This window comes from Sturnira hondurensis, unplaced genomic scaffold, assembly GCF_014824575.4.
Source record: "Sturnira hondurensis isolate 20B ecotype Veracruz unplaced genomic scaffold, ASM1482457v3 Scaffold0022977, whole genome shotgun sequence".
Lineage (NCBI taxonomy): Eukaryota > Metazoa > Chordata > Mammalia > Chiroptera > Phyllostomidae > Sturnira > Sturnira hondurensis.
In genome coordinates this window covers 2,198,571-2,218,455 of record NW_028095608.1, presented here as the reverse complement: position 1 = coordinate 2,218,455, position 19,885 = coordinate 2,198,571, and the positions used below count along the sequence as shown (strand labels likewise).

The window sequence follows — 19,885 nt, the reverse complement described above, 5'->3', positions numbered from 1 at the left end:
GTCAGCAAGGCGTGAGGGGACCAGCATGCTGTGCACTGGCTGCTGGCGGGGGTTTGAACGAGCACACATCGAAGGAGGCTGATCTGACACTAAAGATCAGAGTTAACAACAAACAAACCCTCTGACCTGGCAATTTTACTTGTAGAAGTTTATTCTTTAGATACACTGTCCAAAAAATCGTATGTATAAATTGCTGGTTACCAGATGGAAAAGAGTTGTGGGTTAAGTGAAAACGGTAAAGGAATGAAGAAATACCAATTGGCAGTTATAATACAGTCGCAGGGATGTAAAGTGCAGCATAGGGAATATAGTCAGTAATATTGTCACAAACACCTACAGTGCCAGGTGGGTGCAAGATTTACAGAAGGGATCCCTTTGAAAGTTATATAAATGGACTTTCGGCCAAGATGGAGGCATAGGTGGAAACACTGTGCCCCCTCCCACAACTAAATTTAAAGACAGCTAAGTTTTAGAAACAAAAACACAGCCAAAACAGTGAAAATTGAACTGTACGGAAATCCAACAACAACAAACCACTCAGCCGGTAAGAGGGGCAGAGTCAGCGGCGGAGCAGGGTTGGGCTGGAAAGACCATTCGGTCCCAGGAGCGGAGGCAGAGGCGGTTGGTGGATCCCAGGCATGGGGTGGCGATGGGCGGACACAGTGAGGGCGCAGGGCGGCTGGCTGACTGTGGTCACACATTCACACGCAGATAAACCAAGGAAAGGAGCAAACAGTGAGACAGACCGCTCAGGCTAGGGCCCCAGAGATGGCAATTAGAGCCTGAAAGCACCAACTGGAAAGACTTTCTCAGGGTCGAGGGGCTGGGAGAGGCTCTCAGGCTCACAGAGAGTTTGTTGGAGAGACCCACAGGGTCCTGGAGAGTACACAGGCCCACATACCCGAGAACCAGCACCAGAGGGGCCCAATTTGCTTGTGGGAAGCCGCAGAGGGGACAGAAATCTGAGAGAGAGCGGAACAGAGCAAAGCGCCATTTTTTTCCCTCTCTGACCCCGCCCCCACATACAGCATCACAACCCAGCAACTGAGTCACCCAGCCCTGTTGAAAACCTAAGGCTCCGACTCTCATACATAACAGGTATGAACAAACCAAACATTATGACTCAAGAACCGCTCAAAGCCCCAGAACCTATAATTCTAAGTGACCAAGAAATAGCCAGCCTTTCAGATGCACAGTTCAAAACACTGGTGATCAGGATGCTCACAGAAATGACTGATTTTAGCCACAAATTAGAAGAATATATGAAGACTAAACTGATTGAAATGAAGGGAAATGCACAGGAAACCAATAGTGATGGAAAGGAAACTGGGACTCAAGTCAAGGGAGTGGACCAGAATGAAGAAAGAAAGAAACAGAAAAGAATGAAGAGACAAGACTTCAAAAAAATGAGGAGAGGCTTAGGAATCTCCAGGACATCTTTAAACATTCCAACATCCAAATTATAGGGGTACCAGAAGAGGAAGAGGAACAACCACAAATGGAAAACTTATTTGAACAAATAATAAAGGAGAACTTCCCCAGTCTGGCAAAGGAAATAGACTTCCAGGAAATCCAGGAAGCTCAGAGAGTCCCAAAAAAGTTGGACCCAAGAAGGGACACACCAAGGCACATCATAATTACATTAGCCAAGATTGAAATGAAGGAGAGAATTCTAGAAGCAGCAAGAGATAAGGGGACAGTCACCTACAAAGGAGTTCCCATCAGACTGTCAGAGGATTTCTCAAAAGAGACCTTACAGGCAAGAAGGGGCTGGAAAGAAGTATTCCAAGTCATGAAATCCAAAGACCTACAGCCATAATTGCTCTATCCAGCAAAGCTTTCATTTAGAATGGAAGGGCAAGTAAAGCACTTCTCAGGTAAGGTCAAATTCAAGGAGTTCATCATCACCAAGCCCTTATTGTATGAAATGTTAAAGGGACTTATCTAAGAAAAAGAAGATAAAAAATATGAACAGTGAAAGGACAGGAAACTCACAGTTATTAACAACCACACCTAAAACAAAAGCAAACTAAGATAGCTAGATTGGGAGCAGAAACATAGAAATGAAGATCACATGGAGGGTTAGCAACAGGGGAGTGTGAAGAGGAGAAGGCGGAAGAAGGTACAGAGAATAAGTAGCATAGATGGTAGGTAGAAAATAGACAGGGGGAAGGGCAAGGATAGTAGGGGAAAGACAGAATCTAAAGAACTTGTGACACATGGATGTGAATGAAAGGGAGGAATGGTGGGGGAGGGGTGTGCAGGGTAGAGGGGTGTGAAGGGGGGAATGGGACAACTGTAATGGCATAATCAATAAAATACATTTTTTTAAAAAAGAAAGTTATATAAATGTCTAATCACTGTGTTGTGTTGTACACCTGAAACTAATAATGTATGTCAACTGTAACTGAAAATTAAACAAGTGAACAAATAAAAAACACGCATATTAGGCCAGTTCCTTTTGACTGCATACACTTATATACCTGTGTACACACACACACACGCGCGCGCGTGAGCGGAGACCTGCACAGAATGCCCATCAGGACTTCCACTGAGGTGAGAGTAGCTGTCCCCAGGGAACAGGAAGTGGGAGGGTGTTAGTTTTCACTGCATACATTTACGTGTCATCCCTTGAATTTAGAACCATGTGTATACATTTATTACCTATGCATATATGTATATACAGTGTCTATACATGAAAAAATATACTTTTGTAATTTAAAATAATAAACCTTTTCTAAAAGTTAAAAGAAAACCTTTTGAAGTTTTTTTTTTCCTGTTCTACTGGCTTCAGTTAAGAGTTGAGAATAAAATGCAACAGAGGAATTTCATTTAACTTCATTAATGGCTCTTACTGTCTTCTCACTACAGAGGGGATTCACCACAGCTCCCCAACCCCAGCCCTGTCCCTTTTCCTCCCTTAACTCACCTTGGCATTGGCAGTATCAAAAACAGTTTCAATGAGCAAGATATCCACCCCGCCGTCTAGAAGCCCTCGGGCCTGCTCTTTGTACGCATCAACAAGCTCATCAAAAGCTGCAAAAAAGAAAATTTTTGTACATCAATCATCCAGTATGTACATCAATCATCAAGATCCTCTGAATGGCCAGGACACACTGAGTTCAGGCCTGGCACCTGTGAACTACACAGTGCTGGTTTATAACGCACAGTTTAAGGGCAATGCCACCTTCTGTTAAGAAACAAAATACAGAAACATGGCAGTGGAACAAAGATGGAAGTTAAACCAGTCACCGAACACAGTCGCCCCCAAACACCTGCACGAAGCCTGCACTTCCCGTGTGTGGGCAGAGGTAGAGCGAGTGAATGGGAAGCTCCGGATTTCCTGAGCCCTGTACCAGCTGCGGATATCTTTAGGAGAGACCATCCTTTCCAGGGACAGTTTGAATCAGTTCACAGGGAGGAGTATGAGGAGGAACTACAGAAACCTGTCACACTGACTCAGACTCATCGCAGGGCGAGTCCCATCCTCTTGCTCCCCGGGGCAAAAGGCTCAGTCCTGTGGACTTGGCTCCTGCCCTCCGACCCCATCTCTGCCAGAGAACAAACCTGCCTCCTGGGCAATTTCCGCCTCAAAGAAAAGTGTTCCGTCACTTGCAGGCAAAGTCTTTATTAGAAACATGCTGAGTTGTCTATTGCCATCTGAGGGGTCATCCCTCTCCCCATTTCACTTTTCAACCAAAAGAGAAAATGCTCAGGTACTTGGCAGAGAAGCCTGAAGAGCACGTCAAGTGAACCTCATCTTACACAGCGCAGAATCAGGGAGATCGCGACCTCACTGTCACGCCTAGCCCACGGGAGTGGGAGCATGAACAATGTGCAGACAAAGTGGAAATCACTGCATGGGAAGTTCTGTGACCAAAAACCAATGTAACCAATAGAAACCACAGCTTCCTGAACTTGTCATCTACACAAAATCCATGACCATACATAGTATCTTACTATTCAGCTCTGAAAATTCAATCATTTTTTATAGTCTGATGCTTAAGCAATTGACTTAGCTTTTTAGATTTGTTTTGGTAAAATCTCAATGCAAATATGCTTCTATATAATAGTTTATAACTTTTATAGTACTGGTATGTTTATACAGTTTGGACTGCATTATTATAAATAAAATGGAGGTCGTTCTCTAACACACCCAGGTCTGGTGTCCATAATTTCTCAATTTGTCAGTTTAAACCTTTATTTTTGATTGGTTTTATTTCCACAGCTGACAAAAAAATAACTAACACACCACCATGTACATTTGTAAGCAGGCTCAAAACAAACACCAGCTAACTTTTTCTTTAGATGTATGCTACATTCCACAGACTCTGGGACACTCCTTCATCGGTCTCATCACGCAGATTCAGAGGTCACTGAAACAGCAGCACTTGGTCCAGATCAATGACCACACATGACGAGCACTCACTGATGTTCCTGTAGTCCGGTCTCTCCACAGAGGGGGACACAGACAGTGTCTTATTAGTTGGACCCAGAGCTCCTGCCACAAACCTCTTAATCCCTGTGGGAAAGAAAAGCAAGCATGAAATCTCTGAATAGCTCAAGGTTTTCATTGTGAAGCAGTAAGTTATAAGATTTCCCTAGGATATAGGTCTCTAATCCTTTGTCCAAAACTCTGAAATCCAAAAGGTGTAAAAACCCAAACTTTCTTCTTATTTCATTTGACCACAAACCTTGACCTCTCTTGAACTAACAAGAGGCTTATTTATCGTCTTTCTCCCACTTAGAGGGCCGGTTTATCGATTTTACTATAAATACACGTTTGATCCCAGGGCTGCTCTGGACCCCACTGGGGAAACGATGAATACAGGGCATGTGCACATATTACCACCAAGCCAATCTCAAAAGCTCTGAATTCTCACATGTCTGGCTTCCAAGTGTTTCCATAAGTAATTCTTTTCTAACACCATAATCATGTTTGGACAAATTCTCTCTCGCTGTTCTTGAAGGTCCTGAATTAACATGGGTTCTGCAAAGGCTCCTTGCAGTAGCATTCAACAGGTTACATGCCCAAACATTCCTTATCTTCTCCAAAGCTGAACAATAATGTGGAAATAAGAAAAATATCCTTCTCTTTCCCAGCTTTTGCTGGCTGAACATCCTCTGACCTGCAGCTCTGCTGGGGTAACAGTCTACACATCTCCACGGATTTAAACATTCTCTCTCAGAAATACTGTTCCTTTCCATTCAAGGCCAGCACTCAATCCACTGAGCCACACCAGCCAGGGCAGAAACAGAGTTCCTGTAAATTGACCCGCCTTCATTCATTAGTATGCTGAGTCTAACTTTCCAACACTTTTCTTTCATCTTTCCTGTTGGCAGTAATTTCACATTTTCAAGTCTTAAAGAACTCTACATACTTTTCTACTCCTTTCCCTCCCTCAAAGCCTCCCCACCAGCTGCTTCCCAAGTGTTCTTGCGGCAGCCAGCCAGGAGGCTGGTTATTTTAGGGAGCCACTTTCCAAGTTCCTACAAGACTGAATCTACTGACAAACTCTGCTGTGCGCTACACAGAGCCTTCAAGGACACTAGTGGTATGGAGTGGAAAATGTTCCAAAGATGGTATCTCTTTACCTAGACAAGCCAACCACAGGGATGGGAAAAGCTTTAAAGGGTAAGATCAAATACCTGAATAATAACCCAAATGACCAAAACAGTCAGCTGTTGCATTAATAACCTTATGGTATGCTTCCAACGGGAGAAAAAACTTTTTAGCTGTAACGTACAAGGAGCCATGGTGCTAGCAGCAGAGTAAACACAGAATAAACCCTGAGCCCAAGGCCCACAGGGACAGTCAATCCAGAGAGGCAGTGAATGCTTGACTATGAAATTGCAGAGAGGTAACCTGCAAATAAGTTCAACACAGTGTTTGCAGGGTTGCTGGAAAGCCAATGATTATTAAAGAGAAAAGTGCAATAAGGACAGCATATTACAGCTGAAAATTTCCAAGAAATCATCTCTATAAAAGGGAGAGCCCTGGCTAGTGTGGCTCAGTTGGTTGGTCATTGCCCTGCAAATTAAATAGTTGACATCAGGGCACATGCCTGGGTCACAGGCCAGGTCCCCCACTGGAGTGCATGTGAGAGGCAACCCATCAATGTGTCTCTCCCTCTCTTTCTCCCTCCCTTCTCCTCTAAATTTAAAAAAAAAAAAAAAAATCTGCCCTGGCTGGCATAGCTCAGTGGATTGAGCGCGGGCCTGTGAACCACATGATAGCGGTTCGATTCCCAGTCAGGGCACATGCCTGGGTTGCAGGCCAGTTCCCAGCAGGGGACTCACGAGAGGCAACCATACACTGAGACTTCTCTCCTTCTCTCCTTCCCTTCCCCTCTAAAGATAAATAAATACATATTTTTTTTAAATCTAAAAAGAAAAAAAGGAAGAACAATGTTCCTTACCTGTCTGGAGAGTTATCTCCTCGGCTGCTTTTCTGGCCACTCGCGCAGAGCACTGGTTCATCCGGTAGACCTAAGGTAGAACTACAAATGTTAGCTCACCCTTCTTTGCCTCCACATGTTAAATAAGGAACTCATGACCTTCTAAAACCCAGTATCATTCAATAGGAAATGGAAAGCAAATTAATCCGATGTCTGAATGAAATCTTGGCCAAGAAGGCCTGTCAGCTGCCCCAGCCTCAACAGCAACAGGAAAGACAAAAGTCTTGAGGAAATGCTTTTAGGTTCTTCCCCAAAACCATAATTGAGGTGGCAAAAGAACAATCTCTGGACATCTGGCATGTCTCAGAATATGATAATGTAGTCAAATATTCTGAGATTTAGAAAAAATAATAGTGATGGAAAAAGCACAGGCTTTATAAGACCAGCTTTGTCACTGCCAGCCAGGCAGTTCCCATGGCAACTTCTTCAGGCCCTGACTTCCTTCACCAAACAATGGTTGTAATCAATGATTCTGAACTTTCTGTAGATTATTACCCTCTTGGAATTCGGTAAAGGCCCATGAACCCACTTACTAGGAAATAGAAGCAAGTATGCACACATACACAAAGTACTGCCTACAATTCAAAGAGGTTTGAAGGCCTCTTGAAGGGCTTCCACAAGCCAAGTTAGGAAGCCCTAGACTTGTGATCTTCAAGATTCCACCTAATTAAAAGACCCTCTGTGCCTTGGATCCTCATATCTGTGTGTTAAGAAACCGTATCATCCTAAAATTGGGGGGTATCAAACTATGGCTCCTAGGGCAAATCTAGCCTGCTGACAATTTTGTAAATAAAGCTTTATCACAACACAAGTAAGCCCATCACTTACACATCTTCTGGGACAGCTTTTGTGCCCCATCGACAGGGTGGAGTGGGCTGCAACAGAGGCTGCATGTAGCCAACAAAGCCCAAAATATTTATTACCTGGCCCTTTACAGACAATGTTTGCCAACTCTTACACTAAAATAACACAAAAATAACTGCAATCACTAACTGCAGTTTAGTGGCAACTACTAAAGTGGCAAAAATCACTAATTTTTCCATGATACACAAAAGGCACATGATCTCCTATTACACTCAGATGAGGAACTAGAGGAGTCAGATTCAGAGACTGAGAGGAGAATGGCGGGTGCCAGGGCCTGGGGAAGGGAAACGGGCAGTGAGCGTTCTATGGAGACAGTTTCAGCTCTGCAAGATGAAAAAGAGCTCTGTGGATGAATGTTGGTGATGGTGTCACCAACTGAATGTACTTAATGCCACTCAACTTATGCTTAAAAATGGTTAGGAAGGTAAATTTTATGTTACAGGTATTTTGCCATATTTTTTTAAAAAGGAAATCAAATTTACCATGCAATACTTAAGAAGGCCTCACAAAACAATGCACACAGCCAGTCACTATGCTTTTATCAATAATCACTGTGTAATAAGCATCATTTCTATTTGATTATTACTCACCCATAAAAGGAGCCAGCTGGAAAAATAAATGGGCTGCTATATTCACAAGCAGAAGAGGGTCAAACCATTTCCCTGTCTGAGCACAAACAACAGATAACCAGGCATGTGCTTCAGGTGGTCTTCTCATCAGCAACTAGCAATGTGGTACATGCTTCCTGAACATCTTAGTTATGAGGGGAGATGCAAGGCTTACCAAGTGTTCCAGGCCATAGTCAGCTTGGGCAACACTAGTGCTGCTGAAAGTGTTTGTTTCAATGATATCTGCCCCAGCCAGCAAGTAATTCTGCAACGAGACAGTACTGTCAATGCTGAGTCTTAGAATCCGTCTCCCCCAACAATAAGTATGCCTTTTCATCACCATCACCCCCAAGCAGCCTCTGACCACTCACTAAGCACACAGCACTGCCTTGGAGGGTAGAGATGCACACAGATGTAAGACTTTCATAGGAAGGCACATGGTGTAAATAAACACAGCCCTTGAATTCAGACAAGTTCACGCACTAAGGTCCCTGAACTGAGTCAAGTTCCCTAGACTCTCTTAGTTTCGGTATCCTCATTTGAAAGAACCCAAATCCTACTTCACAGGGGGGCTGCATGACGACACACAGTAACACATCAGTGTCCAGCACAGGATGGCAGGCGACAGACTGCAGTCCCCTCCCCGCCCTCCCACCGCTTCACTGCACGCTGGCCCCACCGAGAACCCAACTGTCTCTAGGCCTCGAAGCTGACCCCGCAGTCCCGCCCACCTCTCCCTGTCCCTCTGCAGCAGGCCGGCACTCCCACCAGGAGCTCGAGGGCCTAATGCTCTCCTCTCTCCCTGTTTAAAGCCTTTCTTCTCAGCTTCCACCCGATGGGCACTCTGGGATCTCTCAACCTCCCAGATTTTCCCAGAGTGAGTGAACCTAGTCCCTTCTAGCTGATAAAACTCTTTGCAGAAGAGATGGGCAGTGAAAACCAAGATTCACACATTTATAAGTCACAAACTTCTTAAATGTCTATCAGTAAAGAAACAGCTAAATACACTGTAACATTACATGCTATTTTATTACATGCCATGTGGTAGCTAAAAAACATTGTGTATATCTACATATACTAACACGAAAAGATCTCCAACGTACTGCTGAATAGGAAAACAAGATTGACTGATATGTAAAGGACATCTTTCATATATACACACATACAAAAACTGTATGTGAGTTCCCTAGATATATATGTATACACATACACACACATATCTGTACACACATATACTTATGTAAAGTACACCACAAAGTCATCTGGAAAGATATATGTCAACTAACATGAGTGGTTGTCTTGGCAAAAAAATAGAAGTTTGGAAAATAGAACTTTAAAAGGAATTTATTCTTATCTGTGGGTTTTATGAGAATCAATTAAAATTTAATTTTTAAAAAAAGAGCAAGAAAAATTTCTTAATGTCTAGGAATAAGCAGATTAGTTAAGTAACAGATGATGTATACATAGAATAGATTAATATGAAGTTATTAAAACCATTTTTGGAACATTTAATGCTCATGGTATATAAGTAAAAAATGAAAATCTTAGAATAGGATGGAGTCACAATTTAATTTTTAAAATCCAAATACAGAAAACTAGATTGAAATATAAAATAAAGTATGTGAATGGTAGTTATCTCTTGGTATTGATATGACAAGTGGTTTTTATTTTCTCTTTTATGCTTTTCTATATTATCTACCTAGACCTGTTTTGTTTTGTTGTTTTTTTTCAATACGTGCTGTGGAAGTGAGCACTAAGCCTACTTTTTTTAAAACAGTGAATACATACTATCTTTAAAATTAGAGAAAAAAATATTTCTCAATTCCCACAGATGTGAAGATTTCCATAACAAAAAGTTCAAAGGCGCTGCCTCTAGCTAGTCGCCCTCTCTCTCCACCTTTCCTCGGGCACTGCCCCACTCATGGGCTCTGCAGAGGACACCCCCAGGCCAATCCTATTCTCATGGACTCAGGGAATGTGTGGTCTGGGGCAAGCTGCGAAGTTCCTCTGCTCCTGTTTTCTCCTGAAGAAGGCCATCAAAATTAAAGGAGAACATTAAAGACGACCCTTATAGGGACTAACAGATGTTTGAAATAGGGTTTCACACATCGGTCCTGGTCTACATCCAAGGCGCCTGGCTAGTAATGCCTGTGGCTGTGACCGCCAGATGCACTTCAACACCAAGCATCAGGGAGCCTTGCACAAAGCAGGATTTATTGTTCAGCACTCCAGGACAATGCAGGCACTGCTGGGGCCACACAGCAAGGCGGCATGGGGTAGGTGTATGTGAGCAAGTGAGCACACGTGAACCTGGAGTTCAGCCTTTACTAAGGTCAAAGTTGGGGCTCTAGGGTTTTCCAAGTTTGATCTTTCCCGGCAAATTTAAAACATAAGAGTGGGAATTAGGGGGCATAAAGGGAAGAGCACTGTCACTCAAGCGGTCAGTTATGTAGATTACCCACAGCTTTCTTAAAGGGGAATTTCAAAGGTGAAAGTGGCCGAGTTCCTTATCTAATTGTTTAGGCAGCAACTGTGTTATACACCTGCCAACGTGCTTGTTTGAGGTAAATATCTTTAAAATAGACAGACGCCTCTGTAATCAAAAGCTTAATGTCAGGTACTTATACTACACATATAACAGAGAGTCCATTAAACTTAAATATCAGAGGATCTGATCCACAGTCATTAATTTCACTAGAAATAACTAAGTGTGAAAATAACCCAGCCTTTTTCTGCTCTTAACATGACATGGTGTCTACATTCAAAGACTCCAGTCAGTAAATACGTTCCCAGGAATGAGATAGCTAGATAGACCTTATTGGATTGTAGCCATTTTTGCTTCATGTAACTATCCTGGGAATCTTGTTGTTCTGTCTAGAGGCCTGTCTAGTACACAGGACAGGATTTGTTCCTTTGACAAATGCCTACTGAGCACTAACCCCATGCATGATACTGTTCTAGGCAGTAGCTATTCAGGACTGAAACACAGGCATGAATTGCTACCCTTAGGAACTTAGACACTAGTGATAATCCACAAGAACGCAGCCACACGGCACGGTATTTGTGTAACTCACCAGCTCTACTAGGAGAACTGAGTTTTGTAACCACTCCAAGCAATTCATACCCCCAATGACATGCCCAGTCTCAATGCACTGGAACTTTTATGAGAATTGACTATACATTTTCAAGACCTAGCAGAAAAACTGAATTACTATTCTTTCTGCAGAACCAAACTTCTTCAAAGACCAATTTGAAATCTTCCACTACCTACAATTCCCTTTATAATCAAAGAAAAGGCATTCTTAGCTTTTCTTCAATGGAAAACTATTGTGAATCTTGCTTAGAACACAGTTTTGAATGTCCAGTAAAATGATCCCTTCCACTCCATGAATCACTTAACCACCCAGTGATTTGTTTAGGTAATTTTTTCCCCTTAAGAAAAGTCTGAAACACCTATAATAACAGTAAGGCTCCAGAAAATAAAATCTTCTCACTTAAATAATAAATAAGCTTTGTCCTTCTCACTGATTGCAGACCAGGGAAACGGATTAAATCACCTATCTCTTCTAGTCATAATTCTATGAAATTTCTATGATCACCTATGAAACAACTCTGTTCTATGTTTATTTTAAAACTTCAAAAGTATAGCAATACCCAGCTACTTGCTCCTCATCTCTTTTACATTGGCTAGGCATATTATGGAGACAAAAACAACAGAATGAAAGAATATGGGATTTCAGCTCAGTAAACCTCTGTCCTATCCCATCAGGCAAGTTATTTAACCTCTGTGATCCTGTTTCCAAATCTAAAAACTGAAAATAACAACTACCTTTCGTTGTGTTTCATCAAGGCTGTTTTGGTGACTTAAGTAATATAGTGGATGTGAAAACTAATTTGTCCAGGATTTTGTGGGTTTTTTCACTCGAGGTGAAACACCTCAAAGGCAGAAAACCTACGTTCCTCATGTCCTTACCCTGAATGCTCAACACAGTGCATGACTTCTACTTGGTGCCCAACACCTGCTTCTGAACAAAGCACCTCTTTCTTCTGAACCCTCCAGAGCACTCAGCCCAGAGTTCTGCCCTCAGTACACGAAACGGTGTGAAGAACGACAGATTGAAAATATAAACAAGCACTTGGTGACACTTTACCTTATGGATTTGATAAATGACCTCAGGTTGAGTTATACTTAGAATGTCGTTGTTGCCTTTCAGTGGCCGGGTGTGGTGCTGAAACTCCTGACCTCGGAAGTCTTCTTCACTGAGCCTGTGCTGCTGGATCATGGTCCCCATCCCTCCATCCATCACCATGATCCTCTCCTGCAGGATGGCTTCAATCTCATCCTGCAGGGTTTTCTTCATGCCTGCTTTAAAGAAAGTGCAAATTTGACTTTAAAAAATGAAAGGGGAAAATGCTGTGTGGAGAGGGAGTTTAGGTAATGTATATCCATTCACAATAGAGTTAATAGGCCTCATAAAAGATATGCTCATAGCTCCACATTAGAAAATTGCTGCGCAAAAATGTTTTCATTAAGCTGTTACAATGCCAAGATTATACATCACACAAATCACCAGTGAAGCACCAAACAGATGTTAAAGCAGGCTGCAGTTACTGCTCCAGAGAGGAGGAAAGGGCAGCAATGAGCCAACTGATGCAAGGCCAGCCAAGCTGCTGAGCCGCCTTCAGGGCTGACTCTGCCACTGTTAATTCTGTGCACATGCTCCCTTCATAGGGAGATTTAACCGGGATAATTGAAAATGATCAGTAATTCCAAACTCCATTTAATTGTGAGCTTTGACAGACTTCTCCACCTACTGCCAGAACTAAGAGCTTCACACCCCTCTGCTCCACCTATGAAATAACTGGCGAACACCCCGGGATGTCTCAGCTCTATGTCCTAACGAGCTTTGTGGCCAACCTCATAAAAGTCCAGTGGGCCATGAAAAAAACAACACATAAACCTGCAAGCTCTCAGTCCTATTCATGCTGGGACAGAAGGCAGGAATGGCATGTTTGCAAGTGAGGAAATGAACATTAGTCTGGCAGACAGAAGGCAATACTCAGTGAAAAAAATAAAATGCAGAGTTTCAAGTGGGGAATGAAAAAATTCAAAAACTTTAACTTGTATGCCCAACTGAATTCCTTTCTTTTTAAAAGAATATAGCCCTGGCTGGTGTGCCTTAGAGATTTGAATGCCAGCCTGTGAACCAAAAGGCTGCCGGTTCAATTCCCTATCAGGGCACATGCCTGGGTTGTGGGCTGGGACCCCAGTTGGTGGTGTGCAAGACGCAACTGTTCCATGTTTCTCTCCCTCTCTTTCTCTCTTTCCTTTCCCTCTCTAAAAATAAATAAATAAAATCTTTTTTTAAAAAAAAGGACTATAGCTGCAATCTACCCTGAAATGAGATTATGTGAGCCTAAGTGGGTGACTGATTCATTGGACTGGTTGGGGAACAGGGTGTGAATGTGGGAGGATTAGGTTGTATACTTGTAATTTAATTTAAAAAGTATCTAAACTTTCTATGGAAAAAATGCAGTATTTTTCACAATGAAATATGTCCTTTGGCTTCAGCAAAATGGTCAATTGATACCATATTAGTTACATTTCTCTGTTCTTCTATCTCCCGCACTGAGTAAGTGCACACGCTAGTCAGAAAGGAGAGACTGGCGTAAGGAAACTGCCACACCTTCCCCCATCCTAGTCCACCTCATGGGTATTTGGCATTTTCTACTCACTGCAAATCCGACAGTGGAGTGTGACTCTGCTCCTAATTTTCTTAAAAAGTCTAAGCATTTTTCCATTGGGACCGCACTGTATTTACTTTTCAACCAGAAATATAAACTGTTCTCATACTTTAAGACAGTTCACTATTTACCATTAAAAAAGCCCTGTCCCCACACATACAAATTCCAAGATCTTGTTAAGAGTCATCATACATGTGAGAGATCAAAGGTTTTTTTATTCTAAACAAAACATCTGATTTTTATGGAAAATTTGACAAACTTATTCTATTACTTATGTGAAAGGCTAAAAGCCCATAAAGAGCTACTTTTGAAAAAATAGGAAGAGGTTACTAGGCCCACCAAATATTATAATATATAATGAACCCCTATCATAAAATAAGTAATCTACAATACAGAAAATTTGCATTACTTAGAAAAGACAAAGACTTCTTACAACTCAAAAAGTTCAACCTGTAATGTTTTTAAAAAATGAATTTGATTACATACAAACTAAGAATTTCTATTAAATGAAATTCACCACAGTGGATAAAAAAGGCTATTGAACATAATCTACAGTGGCCATAAAAAAATGAAACCACACCATTTTTGACAGCATAGATGGACCATGAGGGTACTTGTGCTAAGTGAAATGAGTCAGTCAGAGAAAGGCAAATGCCAGATGATTTCACTTATATGTAGGATTTAAAGAATAAAATAAATGAACAAACAAAACAGAAACAGACTCATAGATACAGAGATCAGATTGATGGTTGCCAGGTGACAGGCAGGATTAAGGGTCTGGGTAAAAAGGCAAAGGTATTAAGAAGTACAAATTGGTAGTTACAACATAGTCACAGGGATGTACAGTACAGCACAAAGCACAGAGTCAGTAATATTGTAATAACTAAGCATGGTGCCAGGTAGGTACTAGAAATATTGGGGGAGGACACTTTATAAAGTATATCAGGGGTCCCCAGCCTCTGGGCCTGTTAGGAACTGGACCAAACAGCAGGAGGTGAGCTTGAATGTAATGCGTGCTGCAATCATCCCCAAACTACCCCTTCCGCCCAGTCCACGGAAAAATTGTCTTCCATGAAACCAGTCCCTAGTGCCAAAGAGGCCAGCGACCACTAAACATGATTATCTAACCACTGCCTTGTACATCTGAAACTAATACAAAATAATATTGAGTCTAAACTGTAATTAAAAAATAAAATTTTAAAAATTTTAAAAGAAACTCACCACAAACAAAACAGATAGATTATGAACTGGAGAAACATTTTGCAATATCTACAATTGCAAAGGACTAACATTTATAACGTACAAAAGGAATTTCTACAAATCAATAAGAAATCAAATAGAAAAATGGGCCAAAGATATGAATAGGCAAGGAAGGGAGGGGAAAACTATAATAACCAAGGAGTAGATGAAGCGATACTCAAACTAATGAACTACCAGAGAAATGTGAATTAAAACAGCACAACAACAATTCACATCCAAGTTACAAATGGGCAATAATTACAAGATTGGATAATGCCAAAGAAAATCTGATGCCTCAAGTACGCGCGCTGGCACACAGACAAGCCATTCTGGAGAGCAACCTGGCAGACAGTAAAATTAAGAATGCAGAAAACCAAGCAATCTCACTCTGGGTGTATTTCTCAAACTCTCACAGACCCACAGAGACCACCTAACGACCTAACAGGGTAACTGCTGGAATGGCAAGATGGAGACAACCTTGGCTGGGACGGGCGAAGTGAATGGGGTGGACACCCACGCAGAATAAAATGCGGTGGTAACCAGACAGACCACTGTGATGCTGTGCGGCAAGGCTGAAATACTGAGTGACGAAGTCAACAATGGTTAACTACCATGATACTATTTACATAGGCTAAAAATACATATATACACAAACTAGAGTCCAGAGAAACACACAAATACCTGGACATATTTGAAACAGGCTACTTATGGAACAGCAAATACATAAAAGGGAAACCTAACAAACCAAGTATAAACAGGAATTGCACGGACAGAATATAAAACTCCTCTGCAACTGAGGTCCTTCAAAAGCCCACTGCTTCTACGTGTTCCCACATCCTTACTTATCCTTAGCATAAGATGTGTTGGTTGAAAGTAAGTGTCTGTGCTTATCCTTGGCCAGGGGATTATCTTCCAGGGGCTTCTAACCGCACAGAACCCTCTCACAAGTCAGTCGAGGCCAGAGGTCAGGGAAACGTCTCTTCCTGGAAGAACCACGACCCAAACCCTACACAAACCCTATCAGGACTCAGCCGGTTACGTCCGGAACAGTGTGCATGCCTTGGAGCAGACTCCCCCGGTATCTTTTCCGTGAACCCGGTATTGCTGTTTGGTGCCGCAGTCACCCACTGAACCGAGGCATCCCTGCCAAAAAGAAAGCACGTATTTCCTTTCTAATTAAACAGGGAGGGAACAGTCAGAAGTCCCAAATTAGAGACAGGATTCAAATAGCTATATGATACCCTTTAAGAGGTACAGGCCTTACTAGCCGGCCGGAGGGATAAGGCGTTGCTCCGTCCCTGTCCCACTGATGAGGGCCCTGCTGCTCTGCCCCCATTACAGTTCCTTGTCGCTGCACGTCCCACCTCGCGCCTACACTCAGTGGAGGTATCTGCACGGGCTCCAACCAGCATGACCGCGGAGACCCACAGCTGTCCTTCCCGTAGAGTGGAAATCATACTCAGTACAGGCTAGTGTTTTTCCAGGTGGTGATCCCACAGGGACGAAGTCAGAGTCACCTGAGGTCTTTACTCCCCATCACCACCTGCTGAGCTCCTGATAATGTGTTTTAATAGTGATCCAGCGTGGCTGTTATTTGAAGAACGACTGCTCAGTCTCCGGAGTGCAAAATAAACACTCAGTATTGTTTAAACAGGCCTCTGGGTTTCCTCCCCTGCCCTCAGCACCTGAACTCTCTTTGGCTGAGCACAGGAGGTGCTCAGTAACTACCTGCCGAATGAGAACATAAAGTCAGGCAAAACTGCCCTCTGAAATCGGCTGTCAAAACGCAAAGTTCTTACTCGGACGTTAGCAGTGTGTCGCCCCAAGAAAACAGGTGTGTTCAGGATGTGACAGCCGGTTTGCCGGGGGAGGAAGAGATGCCCGCGGGCAGGGACTGGAAGTGCCGGCTGGGAGGGACGGGTGCTGGGGAGCAGGAACTGGATGCCGCGGGCGGGACTGGATGCTGGCAGGGGAGGGACGGGGTGTCCGCGGAGAAAGGAGCGGCCAGACACATGGGTACTCCGGGCGCCCACAGGGGCCGCCCGTCTACTCGCGAGAAACTTGCGAGGCGTAAGAGGGTGTGAGAGCACCACCAGGCGTCTGGGAGCGCACAGCCTGAGTCGGAAAGCACGGCACGCGAGGCCACACAGAGTGTTACCCGAGGGCATGCGCTCCTGCTGCGGGGGGGACATGCCGCCGCGTCTGCAGCTCCTCCTCAGGCGCGGGGCGCAGCGGGGAAGTCTCCACGGCAAACGGCTGAGAGCGGCGCCGGCCAGCGCAGGGCAGGCCGCGGGGAGGACCTGAGGACCACGGCTTGCACGACGTGGACTGAGGCCGGGCCAAGCCCTCGGTCCGCAGGGCTAAGACACCTCAAGCCGCACAGAGTTTCTGCCGCCAACGAGCCTCCGCGCGGAGCTCCGCCCTGGGGCTGTGATTGGTGTGTGCGAGCTCTCCGCCCTCCGATTGGCTGTCGCCTGAGCAATCGCCTGAGGCTCGCTCCAGAGTTCTCTGGGAGATGTAGTCGGTCGAGGAGGGCCGGGGAGAAGGTCGTGTGGTCCTGCCTCCACAACTGCGGCCACATGGCCGCTGGGGTGGAGGCCGACGCTGACTCAGCACAGGGTGTGTTGTTCCATAGACGACTAGGCCCTAGTCGCGGCGCGGTATTGCCTGTGGCTGCGTGAGATGCATGCTAACGGCCTCTAACCCGCAGTAAACGTTTATTTGCTCTTACCGTGTGTGGGCCTTGGAATGCAGAGACCACCACCTCCGCCTCAGAGGAACTCAGGACCTAGATAAGACTGATAATTGAGCAGGAAAGTAGATAAAAGTGTGCCTACAGTGTGCTAAGACAGCTGCAGGACCCCGGAGTGTTAGGGGAAGCCTCCGGGAAGAAGCTGGGTCTAAAGCAGTGATTTTCAACCTTTTTCATCTCATGGCACATAAACCAATTACTAAAATTCTGTGGCACACCCAAAAATATATTTTTTTACTGATCTGACAAAAGTAGGTATAATTTTTCTCAGATCAGTAAGTGAATCTGAATACTTTTGATTCATTCACACTGGATAGCTATTGTCTTTCTTGGCTGTTGTCATTTTTTAAATTTGAAAATCTAAGGGAAAAGAGGGCAGGTCCCCCTGACTAAGTAGTCAGGTATTTCATGTGAAAATTGTCTCCGCACACCAGAGGACAATCTCTGGCCTAGAAGGACAGTGTGTGCTGGGCAAGGCCATTCCAGCTGGGAGGAGAGCACCACTCAGCACTTGAGAGAATTTGAAAATACAGGACAGCACTGAGGCTGAGCAGGGTAGATGGGAGGAAAAACCAATCTAGAAAAAAATAAAATTGAGATGAAATTAAGTACAAGTTTGCATGCCATTCTTATTCTGTATGTAATTATATTTCAATAGTCTACAAAACTAACAGTAATACTATGAGTAGCATTCTTAGCAAAGATGGTCATGCCTGGGGGGTGTCAGGGGAAGGCAGAGTAAGTAGTGAGAGAAAATGAAACAACAGTGTAGGATGAATGAGATGTCCCTTAATAACTGAAGACCCTGATTTTAAGGGCCATTTTTAAGTTCTCATTAATCTCACAAAGTTTTTTTGATTTGTCTCTTGAAAAAATAATCCTTCAGGCAGCTTATCCTAGCAGAAATTCCAGAAACTGTGAATCAGTCTTTGTTTTCAGAAGGTCATCAGAAGTTTACTTCTTGGCTAAAACTGACCAAATCCAGTATTTTTCTCAGTCATAAAATGGTAATAAGGTTAAAGCAATACATAGTGCCTAAAGGAGCAGTGGGTGCCTACTAGTACACAAATTCACAACTTAAATGAGTCCCAATAATTCTGTTATGGGTTGAATCATGTTCCCCCAAAACAGTATGTTGTAGTCCTAAACCCCAGCACTTCCAACATAAACTTAATTGGAAATGAGGTTATTGTAGATGTAATTAGTTAAGATGAGATCCTACGGCAGTAGACAGGACCTTTAGTCCAATGTGACTGGTACCCTTATATGAAAAGGAGAGACACGGGAAGAAACAACCACGTGACAGCAAAGGCAGAGACTGGTGTCATGCACCCGCAAACCAAGGAACCCACAGATTGCCGGCAAACATCAGAAGCTACAAGAGATGAGAAAGGATTCTCCCCTGTAGGTTTCCAAGGGAGCATGGCCCTGCTGACACCTTGAATTTGGACTTCTAGTTTCCAAAACTGTGAGGCAATACATTTTTGTTGTTTCAAGCCACCCATTTTGTGGTACCGTGTGATAGTAGCCCTAGGAAAAAATGTATCTGTGGATGGAGTGGGAACACAGAAGCAAAACCTCCTTGCTCTCTGTAGAAGAGCGTCTACCATCTTGTTTGGCTAGCCGGTGCCCCACAGCAACCTTCACCCTCACCCTCGTTCAGCTCCTCCCACATAAACCCATTGGGAAGAGATAAGACTTCATTCTCGGTGGTTTGTGGCTTCTTTCCCAGTGGATTTGTCTTCACTGATCAGCAAACCTCACTATCCCACTGTTGTTATGGCCAGTAGTAAACTGGCATTCCAGCTTTACTTGCTGTTCTGTGGGCTTGGTTATGAATGTTAAACCCATTAGGCTGCTTTTGTATCCTACTAGTCCTAAGAATATTACCTGTGTCAGTTCTGGAACAGGCATTTCTGCTTCTGGGGCCCATCGGGGTGACCGCTGGCTTTTCCCAGAAGACCCTTGACTTTGCCACAAAGCTGAGCCCACCACCTCCTTTTCTAAAATCCTTTCATAATCTCAAGACTTAGACCCACCCACCCAAAGTCATGTTGTGATTACCCACATGAATTGTACTAAATGAGCTGAGTGTGTTGAGTCTGTGGGATATATATTTGACAACAGTACAAGGTAGTAAAAATGAATGTAAAGGAACTTTGCAGTTACTTTGTCACCAACAACCCCAGGAGGCCTTGCTCCCTCTTCTGCACTGAGCG

The 19,885-nt window shown here is 43.6% G+C and overlaps 1 protein-coding gene across 3 annotated transcripts in view; it reads right to left on the bottom strand.

The window, feature by feature from the left end:
* The window catches only part of MTR (5-methyltetrahydrofolate-homocysteine methyltransferase), a 102,987-nt gene extending 85,723 nt beyond the window's left edge, over window positions 1-17,264 (bottom strand). The window contains exons 1-6 of one of the 3 annotated variants that reach the window (XM_037037350.1): window positions 17,073-17,264; window positions 12,082-12,296; window positions 8,106-8,195; window positions 6,420-6,489; window positions 4,430-4,522; window positions 2,930-3,036 (exon numbers count right to left, since the gene is read on the bottom strand). In XM_037037350.1, the coding sequence (XP_036893245.1) occupies window positions 2,930-3,036; window positions 4,430-4,522; window positions 6,420-6,489; window positions 8,106-8,195; window positions 12,082-12,296; window positions 17,073-17,106 (609 nt within the window). In that variant the 5' untranslated portion in view covers window positions 17,107-17,264. Of the gene's footprint in view, window positions 1-2,929; window positions 3,037-4,429; window positions 4,523-6,419; window positions 6,490-8,105; window positions 8,196-12,081; window positions 12,297-16,713; window positions 17,038-17,072 lie in introns of those variants that run through there. The other 2 variants (XM_037037351.1, XM_037037352.1) reach the window with 2 other exon arrangements.
* Between the last annotated feature and the right edge of the window lie 2,621 nt (window positions 17,265-19,885).